The 26517-nt window shown below is 38.7% G+C and overlaps 2 protein-coding genes across 4 annotated transcripts in view; both read left to right on the top strand.

Moving 5' to 3' along the window:
• Positions 1-20404, top strand: part of msh3 (mutS homolog 3 (E. coli)) — a 51725-nt gene extending 31321 nt beyond the window's left edge. Inside the window, exons 21-24 of the mRNA XM_041999691.1 lie at positions 1781-1967; positions 17446-17578; positions 17710-17878; positions 20008-20404. Of these exons, the coding sequence (XP_041855625.1) occupies positions 1781-1967; positions 17446-17578; positions 17710-17878; positions 20008-20089 (571 nt within the window). The 3' untranslated portion in view covers positions 20090-20404. The remainder of the gene's footprint in view (positions 1-1780; positions 1968-17445; positions 17579-17709; positions 17879-20007) is intronic.
• Positions 20405-21309: 905 nt separating this feature from the next.
• rasgrf2b (Ras protein-specific guanine nucleotide-releasing factor 2b) overlaps positions 21310-26517 on the top strand; it is a 52091-nt gene continuing 46883 nt past the window's right edge. For all 3 annotated transcript variants that reach the window (XM_041999689.1, XM_041999688.1, XM_041999687.1), the window contains exon 1: positions 21310-21897. In XM_041999689.1, the coding sequence (XP_041855623.1) occupies positions 21622-21897 (276 nt within the window). In that variant the 5' untranslated portion in view covers positions 21310-21621. The remainder of the gene's footprint in view (positions 21898-26517) is intronic.

Here is a 26517-nt window from a genome sequence, read left to right as displayed (position 1 = left end):
AGATATCAGAAGCTCATAAACATCTCTAATGCAAATTTTTATGTTGTTTAGAGCCTCTTTTTTTCAACCAGAGGGAATTTACCGATCACCTAACAATTAATCACAAATCAAATTTAGGCTCACCTGCAGGAGAAAATTATGGTAGGAACAGTATTATCAAACCAGTCTTTCAAATTTCTTTATACCCTATAGGAATATATGTCTTATAAGTGTCCAGTGTCAAGTTTTGTTATTACATTGCTAATTATTATTTCAACCATTTACTAAAAACATTGATTATTATTAATGTTGTTCCACGGTTATGAAAAAATGCAAAGAAAAATTTACCATTGCTATTTTCTTGGTGAGGTTGTTAAAGGGTTAAGTGTTAATCAGACTAAACCACACAGTTTTAGTCACAGACGTCGCTTTCATTGTTGTTGCTGAAGCAAGAAAATGGCTGCCGTCATTTTTAAAAATTCCTTTCTAAAGAAATGTAGGACGTACTCTGGGTATGATAGTCAAAGAATAAAACTTGTAGGAAATTATTCAACTTAAAAGAAATAAAACAAAAAAGAAGAGAACAATACTTGAAGAAGCCTCTGGCTGAACACACTGTTGTTTCCTCACTGTGTTTTGTAGCGAGTATGAAGAATTGTCTATTATGTTTAGAAACCTGTGCATCATTCTCCTCTGAACAATCAGCTCCTGAGTTATCTGCAGCACAGTGCCAGCCTTTATTATAAATCATTTTAAAAATCATGAAACTGTATCAGAAAATGCGTTTTCTTCGGCTTGGAAGAAATTTGTCAACGTAGATTTAAACCCTGAGAACAATGTTTGGATCTAGATTTTACTCAATCTAACACAACAAATGTCTTTCATTTTCTTCTGTTCAGCTTAGAAAAACAAACACTCTGCTGTTGCTCTCTCCTTCTGTCTTCTCATCCAACCTTTTTTTCTTGCTGTCTTTTCTAATTTTGCTGCGCAGGTGTTTACCCTGGAAGAACACTGTGTAGGCGCAGAGTCACTGGGAAACATCCCTCAGTTAACCTGCTTTTGTTGTCAGTTGGTGGTCATTTAGTCTATTCCAGTGGTTTCCTTTTTAAAATGCACATAACTCTACAATCCCTCGCTGTCTCCCTCTCTTATCCTCATTGTCTCTGTTTAAAAAAGGAAGGTACTCAAAAATATAAATGGTCCCTCTATCCAAGTTATTGCTGCATTATTTATTTTTATATTTATCAAAATGCTATTTGCTTTGGAAATTAAAGTTATGACATACAGTCTAAAATGCAATAAAATATTTCTGTACTATTTTTTTAGTTGTGTGATGTAGCTTATAAACAAGCCTTATAAACAAATAGATTAGCAGGCCATCTTGTCTCACCAAGTTTAACGACGTGTCATGATGTGTTGTTCATTGACCTGTTTCATACAAGCAGTAATTCATTTCTTATGGAGAACCTTTTTACAGTTTTCCTGACATCTACGGGTCGGAGCATTAAACTGTACTAAATTACATACATTTGTTGGTGTGTTGTCACCTCCTAGCTGCTGCTGTAGAGTGATGTTGAATTTATATATAGATATAAGCCAGGGCTGCTATATTTGGTCCTACGAGGGCTGCAACCCAGCAGGATTTGCATGTATCCCTGCAGGGCCAAATTGAGTAGCCCTGCTATAAGCATTTGCTTTGTGTGGAGGGATCTCAAAATGAGCAGTTTTCAAAAGCTGAAGAGAACTTTTTCACACAGTTTTACTTTGGTCCCCTCTTTTCTTTTACTTCACTGGTTATTAGGATGGGAGCTTCAGACAACATCTATAAAGGACGCAGCACGTTCATGGAAGAGCTGACCGAGGCCTCGGAGATCATTTCCCGAGCCACAGAGCATTCGTTGGTCATCCTTGATGAACTGGGACGGGGAACAAGCACTCATGATGGAATTGCAATTGCCTATGCCACTCTGGAATACTTCATCAGAGACGTAAGTTTGTTTTCTGTGTTTGGAAGGCAACATGTGGCAGGTTAGAAGCACACACCTCTTGTTTTATAAATCCATAAGCAGTGTAAGATCTTGAATCCAGCCCTCTTAATCATCAAAGTAATGGCTTCTGGTAATGTGTGCATACTAATGTTTGACTGCAAGAGCTTGTGGACTTCAGACTTTTGCGGATTGTTTTGCACTGAGACAAGCCACCAGAGGGGCTTCAGCAGGAGAGCAGCTCACTAAGCAGTGTAAGAGAAGTAGGATCTATAATGTCAATTTCCATTGATGGAGCAGGATGTAGTACAGAAGAAGAGGAAAAAAAGGACAGCAATCCCTAGATTCCTACATGTTTTAAGGACATACAGTTGTGCTGCTGCAGTCCTCATTTTAAACATAACCATATCTGATGACAGAAGCTTCTAAGATTCAGTTATTTTCACATGATTTTATAATGAATGAATGAATGAATGAATTTATTGTCATTGCACAACAATTACATCAGCAATTATTGTTAGTGAAATTCTTAGATCCCAGACTCTCCTAACAATACTAAAAAGAATATAAACCACAATAAAAACTCCAAAAGCAAGAATACCACAAACAAGTTATACAGCAAAATATATAATAAGCAATAAGAAGATGTTGTTATTTAAAGGTGGTGTTGCTGCTGACAGCATTTAGAAGTCTTATGGCCTGCGGTATGAAGCTGTCCCTGACCCTGGTGGTGCGGTCTTCAATGCTGCAACTCGATTGGATGGACCACTGTTGAATGGTCCACGTCACTGGTCCCTGACACTTCAATTTCTGTCTATTGGAAGGAAGCAGCAGAACTGAGAAGTGATCAGATTTCCCGAAAGGAGAGCGAGGGAGGACCCTATACGTGTTTGCTTAAGGGGTGTAAACATGATTGAGTGTGTTCTTGCCACGAGTAGAACAGCTGATGTGTTGGTGGTATCTCAGCAGGACTTTCCTCAGGTTGCCGCTGTTAAAATCCCCGGCTACAACAAACGCAGCCTCCGGCCATGAAAGTCTTTGTCCTGTCGATAACTTCAAACAGGTCTTCCATGGCCTCGTTGGTAACAGCGTGTGGCGGAACATACACTACTGTCATGACAACTGATACGGAAGATAATAAGGCCTGCATCTGATCTTGAGGTGCTCCTCAGACCATAGAAATAATTCCCACATCTGAGCACCACTTGTTCTTCACCATGAATCAGACACCACCTCCTTGCTCTTTCCTGAATGTATAGTCCGGTCCAGCCAATAAACTGAGAGTCCCTCGGGAACAATGATGTAGTCCGGGATCGAGGGGTCGAGCCAAGTTTCCGTTAAAGCAAAAACGTCACAGATGTTAATCTCCAGTTGAAACGGCATCCTGCTCCGAAGTTCATTCAGCTTGTTGTCCAATGACTGAACTTTTGCCAGAAGTATAGTCGTTAGAAGAGGCCGATTCCCCTGTTTTTCACCCAGACCAGGACTCCCGCTCGTGACTCTCTTTTCCTCCGCCGCTTAGGTTCAACGACAGGTAGGCGCTGCCATGGAGATTTCCCGCTGTGAGCTGGTGGCAGTGGTGGTGGCGATAAAAAGTTTTTTCTACCACCGACCCCCCGATGCATAGTAATTATCTCTATCATATTGTATGATAGAGCTCACTATAGCAGGTTGAATAACTAAGAAAAATAATGAATAATAAGAGACTAAATAGAGACTAGATAAGGAAAAAAAAATAATGTTAGGGGAGAGAGCTTGAGATGCAGCAGCCATCCTCTGCAACATCTATAATTATAATTACAATAATAATAAAATTAAAATTACAATTACTATATTATAATTACAACATTAGTTGTCACTCTGTCACAAAGAATGTATCACAGCAGAAAAATATGGACTGAAAATAAGCGAAAACGTGGCCAACTTCCCAACATAAATAAAGGTCAACATCCTACAAACCGACAGTAGCGACGTTAATATGAACAAATAGTTCATCTATCCAGCTGAAATCAGTCCAACTGGAGATTCCACCTGACATGTTTATGTGGACGCTGGATGAAGTGATCTGGTTAGTATAAAGATTTAATGCGATCGTGACACTTTTGACATGCGCAATGCAAATTCATGTGGAGAAAGATTAAGAAATGTTTTGCTTTTTTATTTTGAACCTTTTGACCATCAAGATGCTTAATAATCCTTCACTCTTTCAGTTTCCATCAAAAACATTACATCATAGTCCACTTCTATTTTACTGCCTCCATTTTTCAAGTCTTCACTGAAACTCATGTCACTTAACCTCCACCTGGTTTAAGCATGTGCAGAAACATCCACCACAGAAACTGTTAGAATGTGTGGACATGGTTATTTTTTCCTGCTGATCTGATCGTGAAAATGTTTAAACCACCCCTCTCGATTGAATTTAAAATTTTTCCTGATCAAGGTTGATTAGATCAGCTGAGGTGTTTACATGAGGCATTTTTTTCTGATTAGATGTTTGATCAGATCAAAAGTGTCCCATGTAAATTCAATTAGTGATAAGAGTATCACACTTTAACAACGTAATCAGTGACCACCTGTAATTTTACGATTCATGTGTCTGAGTTTGTCAGAATACATATAAAGCACTGTTGTAGACGGAAAGCGGGAAGGTCCAGTTTTAGTCTAACCCGGGAGAAAGCAGCTCTGAGGCCAAGTTTTATAAAAGATGGGATATGTACACGTGCTTTTAGAGGAACTGTGTGTGTTTGTAGGTATCACCCTTGCAGTGGTGGTCTACATCTATTTATACTGTCACACAATGTGAATATAACTTCCTAATGAAGACAAAAAACAACATAAATATATTGTTAATACATGTATATTGCTGTCTTAATACAAGGTTAAGGCAGGTTTTTAAGTTTGGGGTTAAGTTCTTTTTATGTAAGCAGCATTTATGTTTATTTTACAATAAGTCTCCTGGAAATGATTGTAAGCCAATCTAATGTCCTCTAAGTCATGAAAACATGCATGTGTGTGCTCTGCTGGGACTGCCTCATTCAGCCCTCAGGGTGTTGCACAATGTTGCGTATCTACATTTTGATGAGTGTTACACCAAGAGAATGTGTAAGAAGGGAGTCTCTTTTATCAGTGCAGATACTGGCAAGTCAATCACTGCATGGATGTGAAGAACTCTTTGTACATGTATTTAACAATTTATGATGAAAGAATGGTTCGATACTATAAGCACAGAACGCTGTTTGACATGGGCTGTGTTGTGGCACCAATTAAGACACACAGCTGTTCATTTTGTCAGCTGCTTACATGCCTCAGTTTAACATAGACTTCAAAAACAGGAGGCTTGCTTTGTTCTTGTTAAATCTTGTAACAGCATCCAGAGCTTTGATTTCCACCACAGAAAAGGGTCAGTTTTCAACGTAATGACATCCGAGGGCCCAGATATTATACCAGTCCAGTACTGTTGTTCTTTTGCTCTCTAAATTTGGGAGTTTTTCACAGAATGGCACAACCTTCCCAACCTAAATGGTACAAAACAGTGCCTGTCTTGGATACTCTAAACCAAGTAACTGACCCATCCCCACTTTTTGTAAACAGGCTGCTGAAATCAAATGTTAGAATGGTTATTTGATATTAGTTTATAATATCATTTTATTTTTAATTAAATTTATTTTTCAGTTACTCAAAAAAGGACTGAAACATAAAGAAAATTACATATTTTAGCATCACTAGTTTAAAAGAGATGTGCTGTTTTTTTGTTTTTTGTTTGTTTTTCTTTTGGGTTTGTGTGGTATTACTGCCTTCCCTGCTGCTGCTCTCTGGGAAGAAAGGATTTGTCAGATCAGGTGGCCTACACTGACCTCAGGAAGCATGTTTTTAATCTCGCATTTCAAGCTCTTGTTTTGTTATGCGAGTGATTGTGTTTAGGCATCCATCAGTTGTTTTGTCTGACAGTCGGAGGACTTCACAATCTGCACGCTCTAAATTTGGGGTTTTTCCAATCAGGACGTTGGGTCTGCAGAACACCTTCTGCTTGGGCTTCTTAGGATTGAGCTACATTTCGACAGTTAAGAATGTAATGTTTTGATACTGGTATTGGAAACAGACCTAAAGAGAAATTACTGCCACCTATTGGACTGCTCATGTTTTTTCAGCATCTCTTTGGCAGATCAGCATCGATACACAAACCGTTCCCACAGATCCACTGACGATGCTGTCAAAGCCTTACTTCACCCAGTACTTGCTCATCTAGAAGAACCAAACACATATACTTTTCATTGATTACAGCTCCGCTTGTACCTCAAAACGTGATAGACAAGCTGTTTCATATTTGTTTGGACTATAAGATCTGTATGTGGGTATTGCATTTCTTAACAAGCAGACATCAAGCAGTAAGGCTTGGCTCTTCATCCTCATCTGTTATTTTCATCAGCACTGGTTCCCCACAGGGCTGCGTCCTGAGCCCTCTTCTCTGTACCTTGTACACCCTGCTGTAATGATTTATGTAAAGCACTTTGAATTGTCTTGTACATGAAATGTGCTATACAAATAAATTTGCCTTGTACGTCTCTGACTGTGTGGCCACCAACTGCAGTGCTGCAATTATTAAGTTTGTGGATGACACTGAAGTCACTGGATTGATCAGGGTTAGAGATGAGACAGTATTCAGAGGCGAGGTGGATAACATCATGGTCGGCTCGCAACTACTTGGAACTCAACACAATAAAAACGAGATCGTCATGGATTTCAGGAGGAAGAAGCAGCTACAGATAACATCATTAATAATCAAGGGTGAAGAAGTAGGACAGGTTTCTTCTTTTAAATACCTGCAGGTCCACATCTCTGAGAATGGCAAATGGACCAATAACACATCCTTAATTTCAATGAAAGCACAGAAAAGACTTTTCTTCCTAAGAACTTTGAGGAAGACAAACATAAACTTCTTTTATAGATGTACCATAGAGAGTGTGCTCACGTATGCTATCACAGTCTGGTATGGAAGCTGTTCAGCTGAAAACAGGAAATCTTTACAGAACATTGCATGCAGCATCATCAAGGACTCCTCTCATCCTGGCCACCACTTGTTTATACTCCTGCCCTCCACTACGTCAGTCCATAGTCACAGTTACGGTACATGGGTTTCTGGAGTTTGCCTCAAGTGCTGTTCTCTGTGTAATCAAAGCCAAGAAGCTGGATCCAATCTATCAGTGCTGGTATTTTAAATTAGGTTTACTTTCTTTTTTCTAAGATCATAGCCCAAAAGCTCTAGACTGCTTTCAGTTAACCATGTTTAAACATGGACATATATCCTTCCAGTTTCATGTTTTGCCAGTTCCACATTGATCTTTAGACAGAATTTTGGAGTTATGTAATTCTGCTGGGAAACATGGAAAATGTGTAAGTAACCGTTAATGCAGCAGGGAGCTGCTGTTGGCAGGAGGAGGGAGCACTCTACCTGTTGTGTAACATCATTGATTTGTTAGAAAAGCTTTGCTATTAAAGGAAAGGGAAACAAAAGGCCACAAAAGAAGTTATTCTTTACAGGAAGAAGCCTCCTCAGTTCAGGCAGACGTGCAGTCTTTCATGCTGACTCCTCTACTTCCCACTCCATCTCCTCTGCAACATCCTCCTCCTCCTCAGCAGACTTATCTGTTCACGTCAAAAGTCAAACTACCCCTCCTTTGACTCGGTTGTTATAGAAACACACCTTTCCCTTGTCCCAGCCACTCACCTGAGAGGTTGTTAAGAATGTAGATGGGTTTCATAACACCACTCAATAATAGAGACAGCCTTGATGCAGAGAGAGAAAAAGAAGCTAGGAAGCAGAGAAGAGAGATTCTCTAAAACTAAAACGATGTCTGCTAGAAGCTGACATCATGACTGGCCTGATGTTCAATACATCTTTATCTGATATAATTCCCTTCGACCTGTGATGTGTGAAGTGCCTCACACTGTCCTCTTCTTTAGACGATACTCCGACTTTCTCAGAATTTGATTTACTCCCATCAGCAGCTACTGCTGTTGACTTCACACTATGCTTTTCAGAATACATAGTTCGCCATTCCTACCATGACTCAGTCTGTGTGCACTGCCATTGTAAATATTGTATCCTGTTCAGCTTTTCACTTGAATTTAAAAGGAAACCAAGGACTCACTAAAGCTAACTTTTTTCTGCATTCTAGTTGGTACAGTTTCTTTGCAACATATCACTCCATGTGGGCGTAAATGGTCTAATGTGCTCATTCTGATGCACCAAACTCTACCACATGTGCACCACAGCACTCTTCATTGCTCTGTGCCTGCATTGCACTCATGCACGAAGATAGAATCCTAGTATGTTTTCCTTTTAGGTTTTTGTGGCTGCATTGCTTTGTAGTGTAGTTTCTAGGTAGAGCAGGCTGAATAAATGTTAAAATTCATGACTTAGCAGGTTAGAAGGCAATGAAGCCTCGTTTCCACCGACGGGTGTGGGTCGGGATGCGTTTTTTTGTGTTTTCACACGAAGGGTACCCCAATATCCAACCCAGCCCATCCGACTTTGGTACCCTAACAGAAGGGTCCCAACAATCTGACTGACCCGACCTGAAAGGGTGGTGTTTGACACACTGCAGTCCGTTGATTGGTGAGAAAAAAGTCACTTCAGATGTGACCTGACATAAAAACAAAGCAGAAATGGCTCCTCATTTTAGAGCAACAAATTTTCTTTTTGTTGATTAAATCTTTGCTTGTAATGGCGTTACAAAGCACCACCAATAAGAAAGAACACAAACTGCTGGATGACCGCCATTCTCCTTGTTTGTTTCTGAGTTGTGTGTTTAGGTTATACTTTAAGGAAGGCGCTGTGCAGTGACGGCGTCATGCTGTTGCGTAACTATGGCATCTATCACTGTACGGTTGTTTTGTCATTGCTTTCATTTACAGTAAAAAAAAAAAAAAAAAAAATCAGATTTGCACCATTCAGACTGTCATTAAAAAACCTGATATGAGCCCACACATGGGCAAAAAAAAACTGGAATTGAGCTGCAGTGTGAACAGAGGCTTAGTCTCCTTCTTTCATTCATCAATTGGGCATAATTTTATTGGTTCAGAGTCGGCAAGTACTTCCAAATTGATAAATAGATGTGAAGCATCCATTACATTCGTAAATACTACGCACTGCGTGACTTTCTGTTATCCTTGTGTTATTGTGTCACTTCAGGGCAGCATACTGTTCACACTTCAGTGGAATAAAGTTCACATTGAAATGATAATGTGAATTACCAAGCAAAAAAATCGCAGTTCCTTAAAAAAATCAGATTTGAGTATTAAGACCAACAGTGTGAACGTCTCGACCAAGTGTGGTGAAAATTATCCAAACAAACACTGAATATCAGCACAAACACCTCATACCAGCTGTCAAGCACGGTGGTAGAGGGGTCATGGTTTGGGCTTGCTTTGCAGGGACAGGATCTGGACACTTTGCAAACATTGAGTTAACTGTGAACTCCTTTGTACTCCCAAGTTCTGTACAGTCAAATGTGAGGCCATATGTCTGACAGCGAAAGCTTGGCTAAAAACTTATACAGAAGGACAATAATTCCAAAACCAGCAGCAGCAAATTTACAAAAGAATAACTGAAAAGGGAATGAATTAACATGTTGCAATGGCCCAGTCAGTAAGACTGTATTTTTTATGTCCTGTTATGTAAGTTTTAAGATTAGAAATTTTTTTCACATTGTTAAATGTACACCAGAAGTCTTTTCATACACATCAAAGCAGCAAGAACTCTGTTAGCAGTGAGATGAAAACATAAAGGGATGTTGAGCTGGAATTGGATTTTTGTTTAATTGGACAGGGGAGAGTAAGAAGACAGAGAGATGCTATTAGTTGTGTTGACACCTCCAGCCCTCCCCTCAGGATCAGTTTCCCGACCGGAGGCAAACTTATGAGCCCACATATGCTGTTGTCTTTGACAACATGTTATTAGAAAACAGTAGGAAAGAGTGGTGAGACTCTACAGGTGAGCGGAAAAGACAAACACTGATTTAGAATCAGAAACATACTATATTACATAAGCAAGCAGCTGGTGTACCCTGTGGAAGATCAGCATATATGTTTTTTAACCAGCAAATTGTGAGCTGAAGACATCAAGTTTTCCCATTTGTCCCGTGTTTCTTTTGTCTTTTTAAATATCTGTCGTACTTAAATGGTCCTAAATGTTCCTTACATCTCACATTCTTTCTGCCTTCTAGTTATGAGTTTTAAACGCTTCAGCTTTCAGTAAGGGACTGAAAGTCTCAGCAATCCCATTGCAATTTCTCCAGTAGTTGCATCAAGCATATACCCAGAACCTGGTAGTTGTTTACATTTAACTTACTCATATCCAAGAGAATTGTTAGACTTTTCCAATTAATTAAAATGTGAATGGCCTATTGATTAGGTGATTCAGCAGCAATGTCATCAGATCTTTGCTCTGCAGAACACCGCTCTCAGTGCACCCTGGGGTGGTCTGGTAATGAGCTGCCATTAGCACCTAATCAGATCATTATCTAGACTGCAGCCTCCCTCTGAAACTCTTGCTTTGTTCTTACCTTGCAGTGCAGTAGGAAACAGTAGTTTGTCTCTGTGTGTATCTGGGTCGTACATGCATCGCCCTAGGTTCAGATCTTTGTGTTTTTCTTTTAAACACGTAAGGGTGAAATGGCACATCTCCTTTTGATAGATAGTACTGCTAGTGATGTGACCTTTCCGAGACAATGGTTTGCGGGCCCACATTAGGACCAGCTACAAAAGCTTGAAGATTTGGGCCTTTTCCACTGTGAGGGCTCGCGTTTAAGTTTTTATTATTACTGCCATTTCTGGATTGAATTATTATTAATACCAGCACTTTAATAATTTTTGGTCCATAAATAATTGCAATCCAACAGTTTGTTTGGCAAGACTTATTTCTAACATATGGGAGAGAATAAATGTCACATTTTATTTGCATTTTTTCCCAATTAACATAATTGGTTAGATAAAGTAAGCAGGAGGATGAAGTACACCTGTTTTAGTGAAGCACCCTTAAAAGTTGTCATCAGGGAGCAGCGTTTAGTGGTAAAATGTGCATGCAGTTGATGAAGGCTGAGTGAAAGTGCGCATGAACCACTAGCTTTGTGATTTTTATGTCTTGTCATTAATGCCAGAGTTCAATCATGTAGGCTTTGGGTGACTTTTAGACTGACAGATTAAAGAATAGCAGGATGAAGTAAAGATCCATCTCTTTGCTTAATCTCTCTCCAGAGCATAAAAAGCTGACTTTTGTGTTCACAGTGAAAGGCAGAAAAAATGTAAAGGATTAAGTGTTGAAAGACTTAAGGAACAAAACAACAGAGGTAAATAGACTGATCAGGATGAAAAATATGGTGTGTATATATGTGTTGGTTTATTCACTCAACACAGCGACTGCAGGGTATGAAGCCAGTTAAGTAACACGGTACCAAAGCACAGCTGATGTTGATGCTGTCCTTTGTTTTCAGCTACCACTTTTGCTTAGTTGTGACACAGACTGTGTTGCATAATACAAAATATAATAGGATACTAACCATCTGAAAAATCTACCACTTTTACTTTTTGTCTTTCCATCTTTTGTTCCTCAAAATGTCTATTTCACATCCTTGTGCTTACTCAGCACATAATCCACAAATATATGGCTGGATTGTGTTATAGTTATGTGTATACTGAATTAGAATAAGTGTGTTATGCATTCATGCTGTATTGTGATGGAGAATGTGATAGTGTTGATGTAGAAAAGGCAGAACTTTCTGATAAAATGAAGCGGTGTGGTGACTCTGACTTGGTTTGATCCCCTGCAGCTAAATGTGCAGCTGTTCACAGCCGTGTCTTATTGACTTGTTGGTCTGTTTTATGATCACCACAAACATTTTCTTAAAAATACTCTGATATTAGCTACCCTAGCACCTCCAAAAATGGTTGTAGTTTGAATCCTTTTGAATAATAAAAAAAACAATGTCAAGTTAGTTTAATGCTGCAACAGCTGCCTGCTCTATCAGCTACTGTTCATGTATTCAGCTGCAGGTGATGGCAGGGTCTGTGTGCATGTCTGTCTGTACACAGACAACTTCACAAAGGTGAAAATATAGGTGAGGACAATGACTAATTTAATAGTCATTTTTAGTCACAGTTAGATTCTGAGTATCTTTTATGACAACTTCCTAACATGTGTCTAAGGATATGAGTATGCTTGTCCGTGATTATTAATGAATATAATATACACTCACCAGCCTCTTTATTAGGCCAACCTTGCAAATACTTGGTTAGGCCCCTGTTTTTGCCTTCAGAACTGCCCTAATTCATCATAGTATAGATTCAAAGGTGTTGGAAATATTCCTTACAGATTTTGGTCTATATTGACATGATACACTATATTGCCAAAAGTATTGGCTAACCTGCCTTGACTCTCATATGAACTTAATAGACATCCTATTCTTAATCAAATGAGTTAGTATGATGTTGCCTAACCCGTTGCAGCTTTCCACAGGCTTTCTACAAGGTTTAAGAGTGTGTTTATAGGAATTTTTGACCATTCCTCTAGAAGTGCATTTGTGAGGACATTGATGTTGGACGAGTAGACCTGGCTCTCAGTCTCCGCCTTGATTCATCCCAAAGGTGTTCTATCGGGTTAAGGGCAGGAAAGGGCCATTCCCAAACTGTTCCCACAAAGTTGGGAGCATGGAATTGTCTCTTGGTATGCTGAAGCATTCAGAGTTCCTTTCACCAGAACTAAGGGGCAAAGCCCAGCTTCTGAAAAACAGCCCCAAACCATAATCCCCCCTCCACCAAGCTTTACACTTGTGCAATGCAGTTAGACAAGTAGCGTTCTCCTGGCAACTGCCATACCCAGACTCTTCCATCTGATCACCAGATGGTAAAATGTGATTCGTCACTCTGCTGATCCAGAGTTCAGTTCTCTACACCACTACATCCGGCGCTTTGCATTGCTTCTGGTGATATATGGCTCGGCTGGGAAAACCCAATCCGTGAAGCTCTCTTCACACTGTTCTTGAGCTGATCTGAAAGCCACACGAAGGTCTGTAGCCATCAACTTTGCAGAAAGCTGCTGAACTTAGTCATTTTATGGGGCCTACCACTTCGTATCTGAGTTGCTGTCGTTCCCATTTGCTTCCACTTTGTTATGATACCACTGACAGTTGACTGGAATATTTAGGAGTGAGAAAATTTCACGACTGAACTTATTGCACAGGTGGCATCCTATCACAGTACCACGCTGGAATTCACGGAGCTGCTGAGAGCGACCCATTCCTTCACAAATGTTTGTAGAAACAGTCTGCATCCCTCAGTGTTTGATTTTATACACCTGGGGCCATGAAAGTGATTGGAGCACCTGATTTCAATTATTTGAATGGGTGAGTGAATACCTTTGACAACATAGTGTTGTATGTTCACACAGCTGCTGAGGATTTATCAGCTGCACATCCATAATGCAAATCTCCCGTTCCACCACATCCCAAAGCTGCTCTATTGGATTGGGATCTGGTGACTGTGAAGGCCACTGGAGTACAGTAAACACGTTGTTTTTCCTAAGAAAACAGTTATAGAGATGATAATGTAATAAGATATGATTTGAGCTTTATAACATGGTGCATTTTCCTGCTGGATACAGCCTTCATAAAATGGGTACACTGCCAGGGATGTTTACAAGTATTTTTTTTATCCAAGTCAAGTCTCAAGTCTTTAACTTCAAGTCTAAGACGAGTCACAAGTTAGTTTTAATCATTAATCTGACATGAGGCCTGCCATCTGGTCTGCTTAGAACACTGCATTGTAATATCCCAGGAATTAAACATCCATACGTCCGCTTTATCTAACATCATTTTATAACAGCACTGAACTTTAGCTTTAACTGACAAATTCACTGTCACTCTCCACTGGCCAGTTCTTTGCTTTAGTAAATTAAAACAACCTCTAGATGAAGATGAAAAATTTATTCAGATTGGTGAATATGCACTTGGCACATAATTTAACCAAGTATTTTGATTGCGTACCAAAATCCATCTGGCCCTCAGAGAACTTTTCTAAACTAACACTGCAGTTTATATATATATATATATATATATATATATATATATATATATATGTGCCACAAAATTCCTATTAAATAACAAGAATAACACAAATGAGGGGAAAAGCCGCTGCTGCAGTCTGTGCGTTAAAAGAACCACGATGAGTGAACAACCGCTGTTTTCTTTTATCTGCGTCTCACAGAAATGGTCCGTTTTGACTTCACCTTCAGGCTGAAACTGTAGTGATGAATATATCTCTGAATTAAATCTTTGTTTTGTTTTTTTACATTGCATGCATTTAACAAAAGAACGATCAAGATGGTCATTTCGATTGTTTTGAAATTTGCATATTTAATAACTAAAAAAACAAAACAAAGTGTTGCTGGTCTCTGACTTGTGTATTTTCATTCAAACAACTTTTAATATTTAGTATGTAAAGAACAGAAGAAGTATATTCATATTCTGGCCACAGATGGTTATTTTCACCGCATGGGATTTTGGGCTGTTGTATTTTTATACCTCTGACATGCTGGATCAGAAAATGTGGAAGTATCTGTAAAGGGTGATATGCAGAGATGAATCAGTGCTGTATTTTACATCATCCTGGACTGTGCAAGAATAAACGTGCATATGATCAAGAAATACACTGAAACCCAGCAGCTCAGAGAGGTTTAGTTAGCTGGCAGAAAAACGTCCAGTGGAGTTTATGAGCCAGAAATATTCCTGGCTTCTCTCCGCATCGCAGTCATATCAACCACATGCATGCTGCATCGAAGGCGAAGTAGCACCTGCAAGGCAAGAATACTTATAGTGCCATGAAAATGTACACTATTTACTATGAGGTTAAAACAACTATTCTATTAAAACAGAGCTCTTCTCCTGCTGCACAACTCTGCTTCCTGTGGTCTTTTTTAAATTTTTTTTTCTTTTCTCCCCAGCTTTGCGCTGCAGCCTTTTCTCTTCTGCATAGAATAAAACAAGATGGTTTGGAACTCATTAGAGTTTTTACTCTACTGAAACTCTTTTATTTGATATATCAGAGGATCACTTTGATCGATCAGCTGCTGCGTGAAATAATTCTGCTGTCAGAGAACTGAAAAAAATGCTGATGGTGTACAAGATTATTTCATAACAAATATAATTTCCTTTAGTGCACTTAGTAAAGTACACTAAGTTGAAAAGTTACCATTGTTGTGAAGCTGATGCAGCAGGATTTCAACCAACACTCTGCTAGTGGGGAGGAGTAATGCATGCTCTGCACGTGAATGCAGCATCTCCAACAACACAGAGCCGATATGCACCCGAGTATGTGTATCGGCCGATGCCAATACTTGTAAAAAAAAAACCCACAAATATCAGCCCAATATATTGGCTGGCCGATGTATCGGTCAATCCTTAATGTAGAGAGAAGGGAACCCCAACTCCAGACCTCTTAGACCACTGTCCTGCAGGGTTGAAATGTTTCTCTGCTGCAGTGATCCCTGAGCTAGTGCATCATACAAATGGCTTCTTTTCTGATAAACAGACCCAGTATAACTGCATTATTTACATTAGATGTGGTAGTTTATTGGTCTCCGTTTAATGTTATATTGACTGGGTCAAAGCAAAGCCATCGCTTTAATTCAGCAACTCACCGTATTCAGTAAATGTCTCATTCTTCTTTTTGAACACAGTCAGTAAATGCCCATTTAATTGGGTTAACTTTAGTTTATGTTTACTACCCTGGTACTAAGCTTGCTCGTTGCTAGCATGGACGCTAACATTAAACTTTCATATTGACTAACGTCTCCAGGTGTGTTTTAAGGTGGATGAAGTTGGACATGTTGGATTCCTGTATTTTATGCCACAGATGTTACGGTTTGTGGCTCTTTTATTTGTCCCTTAAAATGTTTTTAATACTCAAAAGTTTCAACAAAAGGTGTGGTAGCAACAAGTGTGTTTGCTGGGGCTGCCATGTTTTTTTTGTGTGATTTGGGACACAAGTCTGATAGAAAAACGATGGTCTCAGCATTTATTGTTGTCGCTGTCTTTACTCAGTCTTTATACGATATGTATTGTTTTCATTAACATTTCATGGAGTTCCGCATCTCTTGGGTAATAAGGTGATAATGATCGTTTTTCTTGTTCATCAAATAGCTTCTGTTTTAGTTGTTTTTATTTGACTTTAGATCACTGATTTTCATATGAGACGATTGTTATGTAAAAATGAGATAAGATATAAAGGCGAACATAACAAGTTATGAATATTGACTAAGTTTTTTATATTTTCTAGACAGAATTTGGTGAATATCGTAATTAGAGACTAAACTCAAGAGTAAGTCGGAAAATGGTCATTTGTTGGTGTAGATTCTCAGTCTAGGCCATAAAGTTTGAATAAAGGCAAATAGACTTTGTCTTTTGTTTCTTGTAAAGATTTTAACTCTCATCCAATACTGTTCTTCAGTTTTAACTAGCTGGTGTAGAGTTTCCCATATATATATATATATATATATATATATATATATATATGTATATATATATATATATATATAATATATATAAATGTGTGTGTGTGTGTGTGTGTGTGTGTGTGTGTGTGTGTGTGTGTGTGTGTGTGTGTGTGTGTGTGTGTGTGTGTGTGTGTACACACACACACTTGGAGGGTTGCAGAGTTTGTAATCTGACCATTATGTGGTTTGATTAAATCATGTGTATGTACCCAACCCAGCATGTTTTTGATCATAGTCCAATGTGTGAAAGGTAGTTAAACAATCTAGGGGTTTAAGATGGGTGTTAGGGAAGCTATCAGTGTTAAACTGGAACAAAAAACATCTTAGAACAGAGGTCAGGCAGACAAACAGCAACTCACAGGTGATAATGACTTAAATGACCCACACAATGGTCAGGTGAGTCAGTGACACTTGTGACTTTAACAATCCATCAAGTATGAACAAACTTTGAACCTGAAACCCTCTTCCAGCAAGTTACATTTAAAGATGACTTTTCTGATTAACTAAGAACCAAGAAAAAATCCAGTTGCCTTTATTCAAGCTCTTTGCATTAAAGTTGGCTGTTTTAGTATCAGTATAATCAAATTTGGTGGGTAAAGGACCACTTCACGTTTCTCCATACTTGGATTTTCTACTTCTGCCTACCCTAGAGACATCTCTCATGGCTGTCGAGCCAACAGGAGTGACCATTTTTTCTGGCAAGCTGGTGCAGAGCTGCAAATACAGTGATGACATTCATGCCTGAAGCAATGCTGTTTTCTACTCAGTGGCTGAACATTTCCTCACTAGTGTGAACAAGTGTTCAGACTACATTTACAGCTGGATGACCCATTTATGATGCCATCCAGATCCCTGACATTTTTAAATCATGTGTACTGTAAACTGTGGAGCTGTTGGAGTTTTTCTGAATGTTTGCTCTCTTTGCTCTTTTCTTAGGTGAAAGCCCTTACCCTGTTTGTGACCCACTATCCTCCTCTGTGTGAGCTGGAGCAGAAGTATCCTGAAAACGTATCTAATTACCACATGGCATTTTTACTCAACGAGCCCGATGTCCCTATTGACACAGACGGTATGTTTGCATTTAAGAAAAGAAAAACAACCTTTTAATATAATTGGACATCACTGCAGCTTTTAAGATTTTTTACTTGACTAATTTTGAAAACATAGTAATTTGTTGAATATAATTAAAAATACTGACAGATGGAGAGGTTCAGCCAGAGTTCATCACCTTCCTCTACCAGTTAACTGAAGGAGCTGCAGGACGGAGCTATGGACTCAATGTCGCCCGACTGGCTGATATTCCAGATTCCATACTTCACTCTGCTGCTAGCAAAGCCCGCGAGCTGGAGAGCCTGGTTAATGAAAGGAGGTAGTACAAACACAAATTCACCCTGACCACTTATTCTACACCTCAGTCCAAACTCAGACTGAGAGTACATTCTTATAATAACTGCAAAAACTTGCGGGACCTTATCTTCTTTGGATGTTTTTCCTCTTGTGCTCAGCTTCATGGAACAGTGTAACAAAATCTCTTGAATTTAGTTTAATCCTTCAATAATTCACAAATATCCCTTTCCTGTGTTTTTAAAGAGCTTTTTTTTATAAGGATGAAGCACGAACAGAGCCTCAAAGCTGAAAGTCAAACTGAGTTATGAAATAATGATCCTCCACCAAGGAGCTCTGCCGACACTAAACTGAATATTTACTTAAGCTTTAACACTCAAATAAACTTGATTTTATCCTTGGGCTAACACATCTCAGCCAGAAGATGCACGACTCTTCCTGGAAAATTAGAGGAGATGCACATGACACAAAAAAACAAGTTTATAGCAAGAAGAACTCAGAATTTTAAGTTCTTAAGTGCTGATAAAGTTGAGCCCAAAACCTAAAATTCCAGAGTTCAGTTATCGTTAGGGCGTGCTAAAGTATCAGCTTGATTTCAGGTGTTTTTACAAACTTTTCTGGACATTTGAAGCTGATTTAGCTGTGGCTTTGTGTGTCAGTTCACCACTGATCTATAAAGAGGCTCTAAAATATATACTCTTACCTAAAAGTGTCCTGCATAAACAAGATATGATCCTGATTTATTATGTTCTCCTAAAGTTCCACTTAGCATTGCAGATGATAATTAATAATAATAATAATAATAATAATACTAATTAATATCTGATTACTTGTTTAAATTCATGTACCTTTTTCATAATTTAGTCCAAGTCAAGTCTTTTTTTTTACTTTGGATACATTTATTTTTTTAAGTGTGTGCACAGGCACTTACTAATAATGGGAGTAAAAGAAAATATATGGATTTCTTAAATGGCAAGCTCAAATCTAATCAGGGTTTTTTTTATTATTAATTTCATCAGCATGATATACTGATATGAAAAAAATACTTTTTTTTCATCCTAGAAGAAAAAATGCTAAACATATCAATTAGTTTTGTATATAAAATATATGATATACACACTTCAATTTGAATTTTGGACACACAAACAGGAGTACTGGGGAAGATACTGAATAATGTCAATTAAAATTTTTTTTAATCATGTAAAGCACTTTGTGTTGCCTTGGGCATGAAAAGTGCTTTATAAATAAATAAATTTGGAGTACATGGTCACCAACAAAAAGTCCATAAAAAATATAAATGGAAAAAAATGGGCTCAAAGTGTACATTTTATTTTTTCTGTTTTCCAGTCAGACACATTAACTCTCAAAACCAAATCTGTTATATTACTCTGTTCAAAGCCACCAGACTCCACAGTTGTTTTACCAGGCTGAACATGGGAGGTGCTGATATAACTGCTTCAGCCCTTCATCAGAAAGCCTGTCTGTGAAGAAAGTAAAGCAGTTAAGATACTCTAAATGACCTCAGATACTTATCACTGAGTATGAATATTTGTCTCACAAAGACAAATTACGTACCTTTCCGACCTTAAAACTGCAGCAGATAACATTTTGAGCTTAGAAATGGTTCAGGATGTGTAAACATGGCTAATTAATACAAGTTTGGGCTGTGATGACTGCTGACCTGCCCAGTATGTACCCTGCCCCTTGCCTAGGTGTCAGCTGACAACTATCTCAACAGTCACCATTGATAAAAGGGAGTACAGTAAATTAAGAAAGTTAATTTTTTGTTTGTCAAACAATGAGTAATTGCAAAGTTTTCTGTCTGTAAATTTCTAGCACTTCTTCTCACTCTCAAACACCTGCTGGGAGGTAAAGGCTTCTTAACTTCTTCTAGAGTAATCCTCACCATATGAAATATCTGTCAGCGCGCGCACACACACACAGCCACACCTTCTGATCATTGTAATCCTACCTATATGAAATGTTTGTCCTTTGTTGAAGAGATGCGATGCACATCTATCAGGTGCAATGATTGTATCATATTTCTACACAGCCATGCGTGAGAATTCAGCTTAGGCTTAATATTGAAATTCACAGGTATATGTGAAGATATACAGTAGTGTGTTTAATATTTCTGTGTCTTTGTCTTTCTAGGAAGCATAAGAAACTTCTTTCAGATCTTTGGAACATCTCAGATAAATCATCCCTCATAAAGTGGCTGCAGTCAAACTCTTGACATCTCTGCAACAATAACCATCGTCACCGGAGTGCATAAAGTGAGAAATCCTGCTATCAATGAAGCTGCTCAGTGAGGAATCTACATGCTCACTAAGGCGGAAATGTGTTTCTCTGTTGGAGTAGGTTGATGCTGCAGCTTGCTAATATGTTGATGTGTGAAAAGAATTTTAACCATCTCAGGTTCTTGTTATTACTATCATCTGTACTGTAACCTAATTATGACAACATCAATTAAATACAAACTGATCTTGTTTTAGCCAACACACTGGGTTTGGTATTGGTGTGTTTGGAGATTAAATAAAGAAAAATGTCGACCCTGTTATTGTTTTGCTATTTATCCTTCAAAGAGCTTTCCATTCATATACAATGTACTCTATCCATCTGTTCAAGCTGACTTACAAGTGAGAAAAATTCTAGCTTCAGTACTGTAGATATTAAATGTATATGCAGAGGAGGTGTTCATAACAGAGATGAGTCTTTATGAAAAGCTTAAAGGCAGAGAGAAATGGCTTGATTATCACAGCATTTGGAGCTGCCTGCTGCCACTTAATATACCTACCATGAGCAGTGATACAAGAAGAAGCATTTAGGAATTGCAGGACAATCACAATTATGCTGTTTGGCTAGCCCACAAAGGCCTTTGAGTTCACTTTAATTATCACCCCACATGACTTTATCCTGTTATTGCGGGGCCTTCTTTGATATGAGCATTTAAATGAAGGGAAACAGATTTTAGGAGGTAGGGGTGATTGCTTAATTTCCAAAGCAGAGCATGCATAAATCAAGAAACACTCCTAGATGGAAATTCCTGTAATTAGCCTATTGAAAAGTTATATTTATTAAATAGTTATGAAAACTTCCATATTTTAGTGATAAAACTTCATTATACATTCAAGTTTTAAGTTTATTAACATGTTGGACTGACTGCATTGCAACCTATTTTCTTTTTGTGCTAGTGGATAATAGCAGGTTAAAAAAAAAAATCACAAATGACATTGAAACAATGTGATGGCTTCATCCATATAGCCTGTATCTCGCCCTCCTTATAAAGTGCACAACCAACTAATGCTCCGCCTTAAATTCTGCCAACTCTAAGATCAGCGCGCATCACCAGGGAGGGGGGAAAGAGAGAGACATAGTGGGAGTGAGTGTGAGGACCAGAGAGAGAGGGAGTGAGAGAGTTAACCACTGTCAAAGCCGATTACAGCGTAACGGGTCTGTTTCTTACACTGTCTCTCTGCTTGAGGGTTTTCCCCTCCGCGAAAGCCACGTCTCGCGCGTTTCCAGTTCAAATGCTTTCTTTATGGAAAGGAGTCATGGGTTTAATTTAGTGTACGTGGGACTGGGGCATCTTCACTATGCGTTCCTCTGCAGGAGCGCTTCCGTTAGAGGGGCAACTTTTCTGTGCGCCACGGCACCACTGAACCATCTCTCGGTGGGGAAAGTTTACGGGCAATCTCCGGTGACCATGGGCTCTCGGTGAGAGCTCCGGCTGCCACTTTATTTCTCTCTTGAAAGCCGCACGACAAGATGCAGAAAAGCGTCCGTTACAACGAAGGGCACGCGCTGTTTCTGTCGGCAATCGCGCGTAAAGAGGGGATCAAGCGCGGCTACCTAAACAAGAAGACTGCAGAGAACAGCCGATGGCACGAGAAGTTCTTTGCCCTCTACCAGAATACACTGTTCTACTTCGAGAACGAGCAGAGCGCGCGACCTGCTGGGATTTACCTGTTGGAAGGATGCAACTGCGAGCGCGCACCGGCGCCCAAAATTTCCACGACTGGGAAGGAAGCACTGGAGAAACAGGTGAGCGATTCCCTAAGGGCGCCACATAACCAATGTCATATTACGAATTTTTATAATATGACATTTTTAAACAAAGCTACTAATATGGGTAGCTTAACACCTCTTTAACCATAATAAAATCAACCTATTTGTTTCCTCTACACAACCTTCTGTTTTCCACAAAAAAAAAAAACAAACAAAAAACAAAACAAAAGAAAACAAAACAAAAAACATGTAGTGTCAGTAGCTCTAATTGCGTCCTCTTAGAGCAGCTGAACCTCCTCCAAGGATGGAAGCTAAAGAAAGCTTTTATTCTAAATGATAGATTAATGATCAAAATAATAATTAAAAAACAACAACAGCAAGAGCTTTCTCACTACTATGACTGCACTGATTGAGCCCCAACAATGCAAGCAACATGTTTTTGCAAACGGCATAACTTCATAGACCTGTTTTCACTTCAGGCAGATGAGTTTGTCATTTGCCACTTTAACAAGTGGCCTGTCATGTTCAGAACTAATGCAATATTCATCTCCATTACACCATTTTTTATGGCTTTACTGTAATAAAAAGCTAGACACCACTGAAACCCAAGAAGCTGCACCTGGTCTACACTAAACCCTGTTGCCGAGCTCTGAAAACACCCAAACCAGTCTGTTACTTTGTGGGATATGTAACTTGAACCAGCTGCATGTTCTAAACCAGGTTTAAGTGCATAAAGTTTCACATAAAGAAAGGTTTCTTGCAGCCCAATTAGGTTAACCAATAAAATTTGAATTCTTATCTGGTTTAATAAAAGCAATACATTGGCTGGATTATACAGTTCTGCAAGCACAGTTAAATGTGTAAATTAGTTTATTTTAGCTCAATAATTCCTTGCAAGTGTCCAATATTTGGTAAGTCTTGCAGAAACTTTCAGTAACTTTACAGTGATTTAATTGCATGGTACATATTTAAAAATATATTGATACCTTAGTAGGTTGAAGATATAATGGGAAGCATATGAGCATGTTTCTCATTTAATTTGACTCATTGATAGGATTAATACATATTAATGTGGCATTGAAATGCCTTTCTTTACTTGAAAATGACATCTTCATCATATCTGCAGTCTGTGCCTGTAACTGATGACACTATTAGTCTTTCAACAATATGGAAATGTGAACGACAACACAAACACTGTATAACGCAATGCAAAGCACCACAACACCACTAACAGTGCTACAACTCAGATAAGATAACATTTATCTGTTCCTGCAGTGCATGCTGGAAAGCTATCAGACATGCTGACTCTGCCTCCCGTCCACTCCCCACATTCAGTGTCTCACATGACGTTGAGGTTGGCAGACACACCTGTGCAGGTAGTTCAGAGACCTGCTGCTGCTGCAGCTTAGCTGAACACATTCTTATTTTGACACAGACAAAAATTTTGATGAAACATTTGCTTCATCATTTTGATACAGATCTTATTCAGCATTCAGCTACAAGTTCTGGCTTAACTGGGCCCATTTCAAACCACAGTTCAGTAACAGAGCAACAGCCCCTCTGTGATCTGAATTACAATTTGAAATAAGCTCTATGGATTTAAATAATTTATACTTATGTAACCAGAATTTGTTAAACACACTTACTGCTGAATCTTGCAGAGTTTATAATAATGATAATAATACATTTTATTTATAGGAGCCTTTCAAGAAAAGATAAAACAAGAAAAGATGTAAACAACACAATAACATAACAGAATACAGTAAGAACAGCAATCATGTGCAGCAGTGAGGTTAACTGACCTAAAGGAAATATGCCTGTCTAAAAAGGTTAGTTTTAAGTCGTGATTTGAAGGAGGTGAGAGAATCTGAATGCCTTATGTTCAGTAGCAGAGAATTCCAAAGACTGAATGGGGGTTCTGGAAATAATGCGGGCGGCAGAACTTTTAACCAGTTGCAGTCTGGTCAGCCAAAGAGAAGAGAGCTGTAGTAATCAAGACAATATGTAAACAGGGTGTGTGTATATATATTTCAAATATACATACACATATATATGGGGCTGGATTGATAGAACTCTATTGAGGATTAGACCCAGACTTTTAACCTGGGCAGAGTGAGAAGGGAGGATTTGTTAATGGAAATAGAGAAGTTGTTTGTCTTTGAGAGGGTGGATTTGTTAACAATGAGACAAACCACAGTTTTATCACTGTTAAGTTTAAGAAAGTTATGAGAAAACTATGATCTGATTTCCTGTAGGCAATCGGTGAGAGAGGAGTGGGAGGGAGGAGGTGGGTTTGGTGGACCAGTAGAGCGGAGTGTCATCTGCGTAGTAATGGAAATGAATGTTGTATTTATGTAAAATGTTGCCAAAGTACAGGAGATACTGTATTTTTTGGACTATAAGTTGCACTTTCTTTTTAAACAGTTTGGCTGTTCCTGCGATTTATAGTTTGGTACTATTTAATGTATACTCAAAATATATATCATTTAACATGTTTTTAAATGTCAATTCATACTGACTGGCATGAAACAAGGAGTACACATTGCTCTCTATACCTGCGAGAGGGTCCTCTAGGCTTGTGACAACTATATGCTTCTGGTTGTTCAGAGTCGTGAGTTATTCAGGAGTGACACTGAGGATAAAGAATTTAATGGATTCATTGATGTGGAATGAGATCGGGAGCTGGTGAACTCACTTACCGGTAACTTGCTTGTTGGGTTTGCTGGCTTGTTATGTTAACTTATCCTATTCAGCCTCCCAGGTATGTTCTTTATGCTACTATAGCTGAATAACTATTATTGTTTTACGTTAACATATTCAACACCTATTCAGCCTGTTGCCATTCCAGATTAAATGTCTGTTCTTGGTCTTAGATTTTGTGAAACAAATTTCTAAATAAATGTGACTTATAGTCCAGTGTGACAGATATATGTTTTTTTCCTCTTCATGACACATTTTCCGTGATGCAGCTTATACTCCAGAGTGACTTATAGTCCAGAAAATACGGTAATGAACAGGAGAAGTTTAAGCATTGAATCCCCCTCCCCTGAACAACCTGAGTGCAACCAGAAAGATATGATTTAAACCAGTCCAGGGGTGTGTTTGTCCAATGGCAGCTAGTCTGTCAGTGAGGATGGTGTGGGAAACTGTCAAAAGCTGCACTGTAAGTTAAGTTTGTTTATTATGACTTCATGAAGTGACATATGACTACATATTTTATTTAGATCCCAGGTTTCAGTCGGCCTCAAAGACATTGTGTGTGTGTGTGTGTGTGTTTCCACGGGCATCATATCCTTGGAAATATAGAGAGGGAAACACTTGAGAGCAAGTGTGAGTATGCACGTGTTTGTGTATAAAAAAATAAGCATGTGAGATGTGAGGAGAGGTCAGAAATAGCAATATATATATATATATATATACATACATAATACCTCCTCCTTTTAAAGTGGATTTTATTCTTTATGAAATGTACTGTTTGCACAAAGACACTACATTCCAGATGCATGCAAAAAAAAGCTTTGAGGTGGATAAGACAGTGTAGTCCTAGGGATCCCATAAAACAAGTACAATTGGTATTTTTGTCTGTAATGAAGTTATTGATGATAAAAAGAACAGATCTCTATGTGGCTGCTTTTACTGGCACTGATGTAAGCATAAAACCTGCTTTGTGATGTTACAGAGCTTAGCTTTGGACCGTCTTTTTGTAATCATCAAACACAGACTCTCTCACATTGTCTCCCCTCCTTCTCACTCTGACACTGCAGCTGTGGTGTTTAATTGGGGTTATTTTCATGGTGTCCTCAGGTGAAATCTTGGGCACTGGAGTGTAACTGTTTGGCTGCATGGCGATGCACACAGGATTAATAAACCTAATAATTATGGCAATTTTTCAAGTTCAGAAGGCTTTTTTGTTTTAAGACGGTCAAGTATCAATCAAGGGAGTTTTAAAGTTTTGTTACCCTGGATTGTATTCCTATGGCAAAGGTTGGTGGGACAAAGCAAGAGAAGGCCTTCAATATTTCTGTCAGCTGCTCTTTCTGTTCATTGTTTGTGCAGCAAAAATGAGTCTGCCAGTAACCTGCAGTATCACACCCCTACAGTGAGCTGCAAAAATGACACACAGCTACTGCCTCCCTCTTTTTCTCTCTGTTGTACTCTCCGATAGATGCAAACCCTTCAAATAATTTGAAGAGCATTCACACCAGTCTGAATGGTTTCCACAGAGACTGTGGGTATGTGCTGTTGATCTGAACATGTGTTGTGTGCGAAGGGCCAAAAGATTTTGTACAACTCTGTGGGGGTCATGAATCAGAAATGGATAACTATTAAATGCAGTGTAGTTTGTTTTGAGATTACGATCAAAATGTCAAACTTTGATGGAACATCACTGAGCTGAGCCATAGCTAAGATCTAGGCAAATAGATGCAACAAATCAAAGAAAATCAAAAGCTGCCAGCTGCATTTTTTCTATTTTATTTTAGCTTTTATCTTTCTATTTGTATTTTGTTTCTTTTATTTCTTTTAAAGTCTGTTTTTAATGCACTTTCTTTGCTTCCTGCATCCCGCTGTAATGCTTTAAATGTTTGATGTACAGAGCTTTGAATTGTCTTGTACATGAAATGTGCTATACAAAAAAACAAAACAAAAACAAAAACA

The sequence above is a fragment of the Melanotaenia boesemani genome, chromosome 11, assembly GCF_017639745.1.
Source record: "Melanotaenia boesemani isolate fMelBoe1 chromosome 11, fMelBoe1.pri, whole genome shotgun sequence".
NCBI classification, from domain to species: Eukaryota; Metazoa; Chordata; class Actinopteri; order Atheriniformes; family Melanotaeniidae; genus Melanotaenia; species Melanotaenia boesemani.
This window is presented reverse-complemented; position numbering and strand designations above follow the sequence as displayed.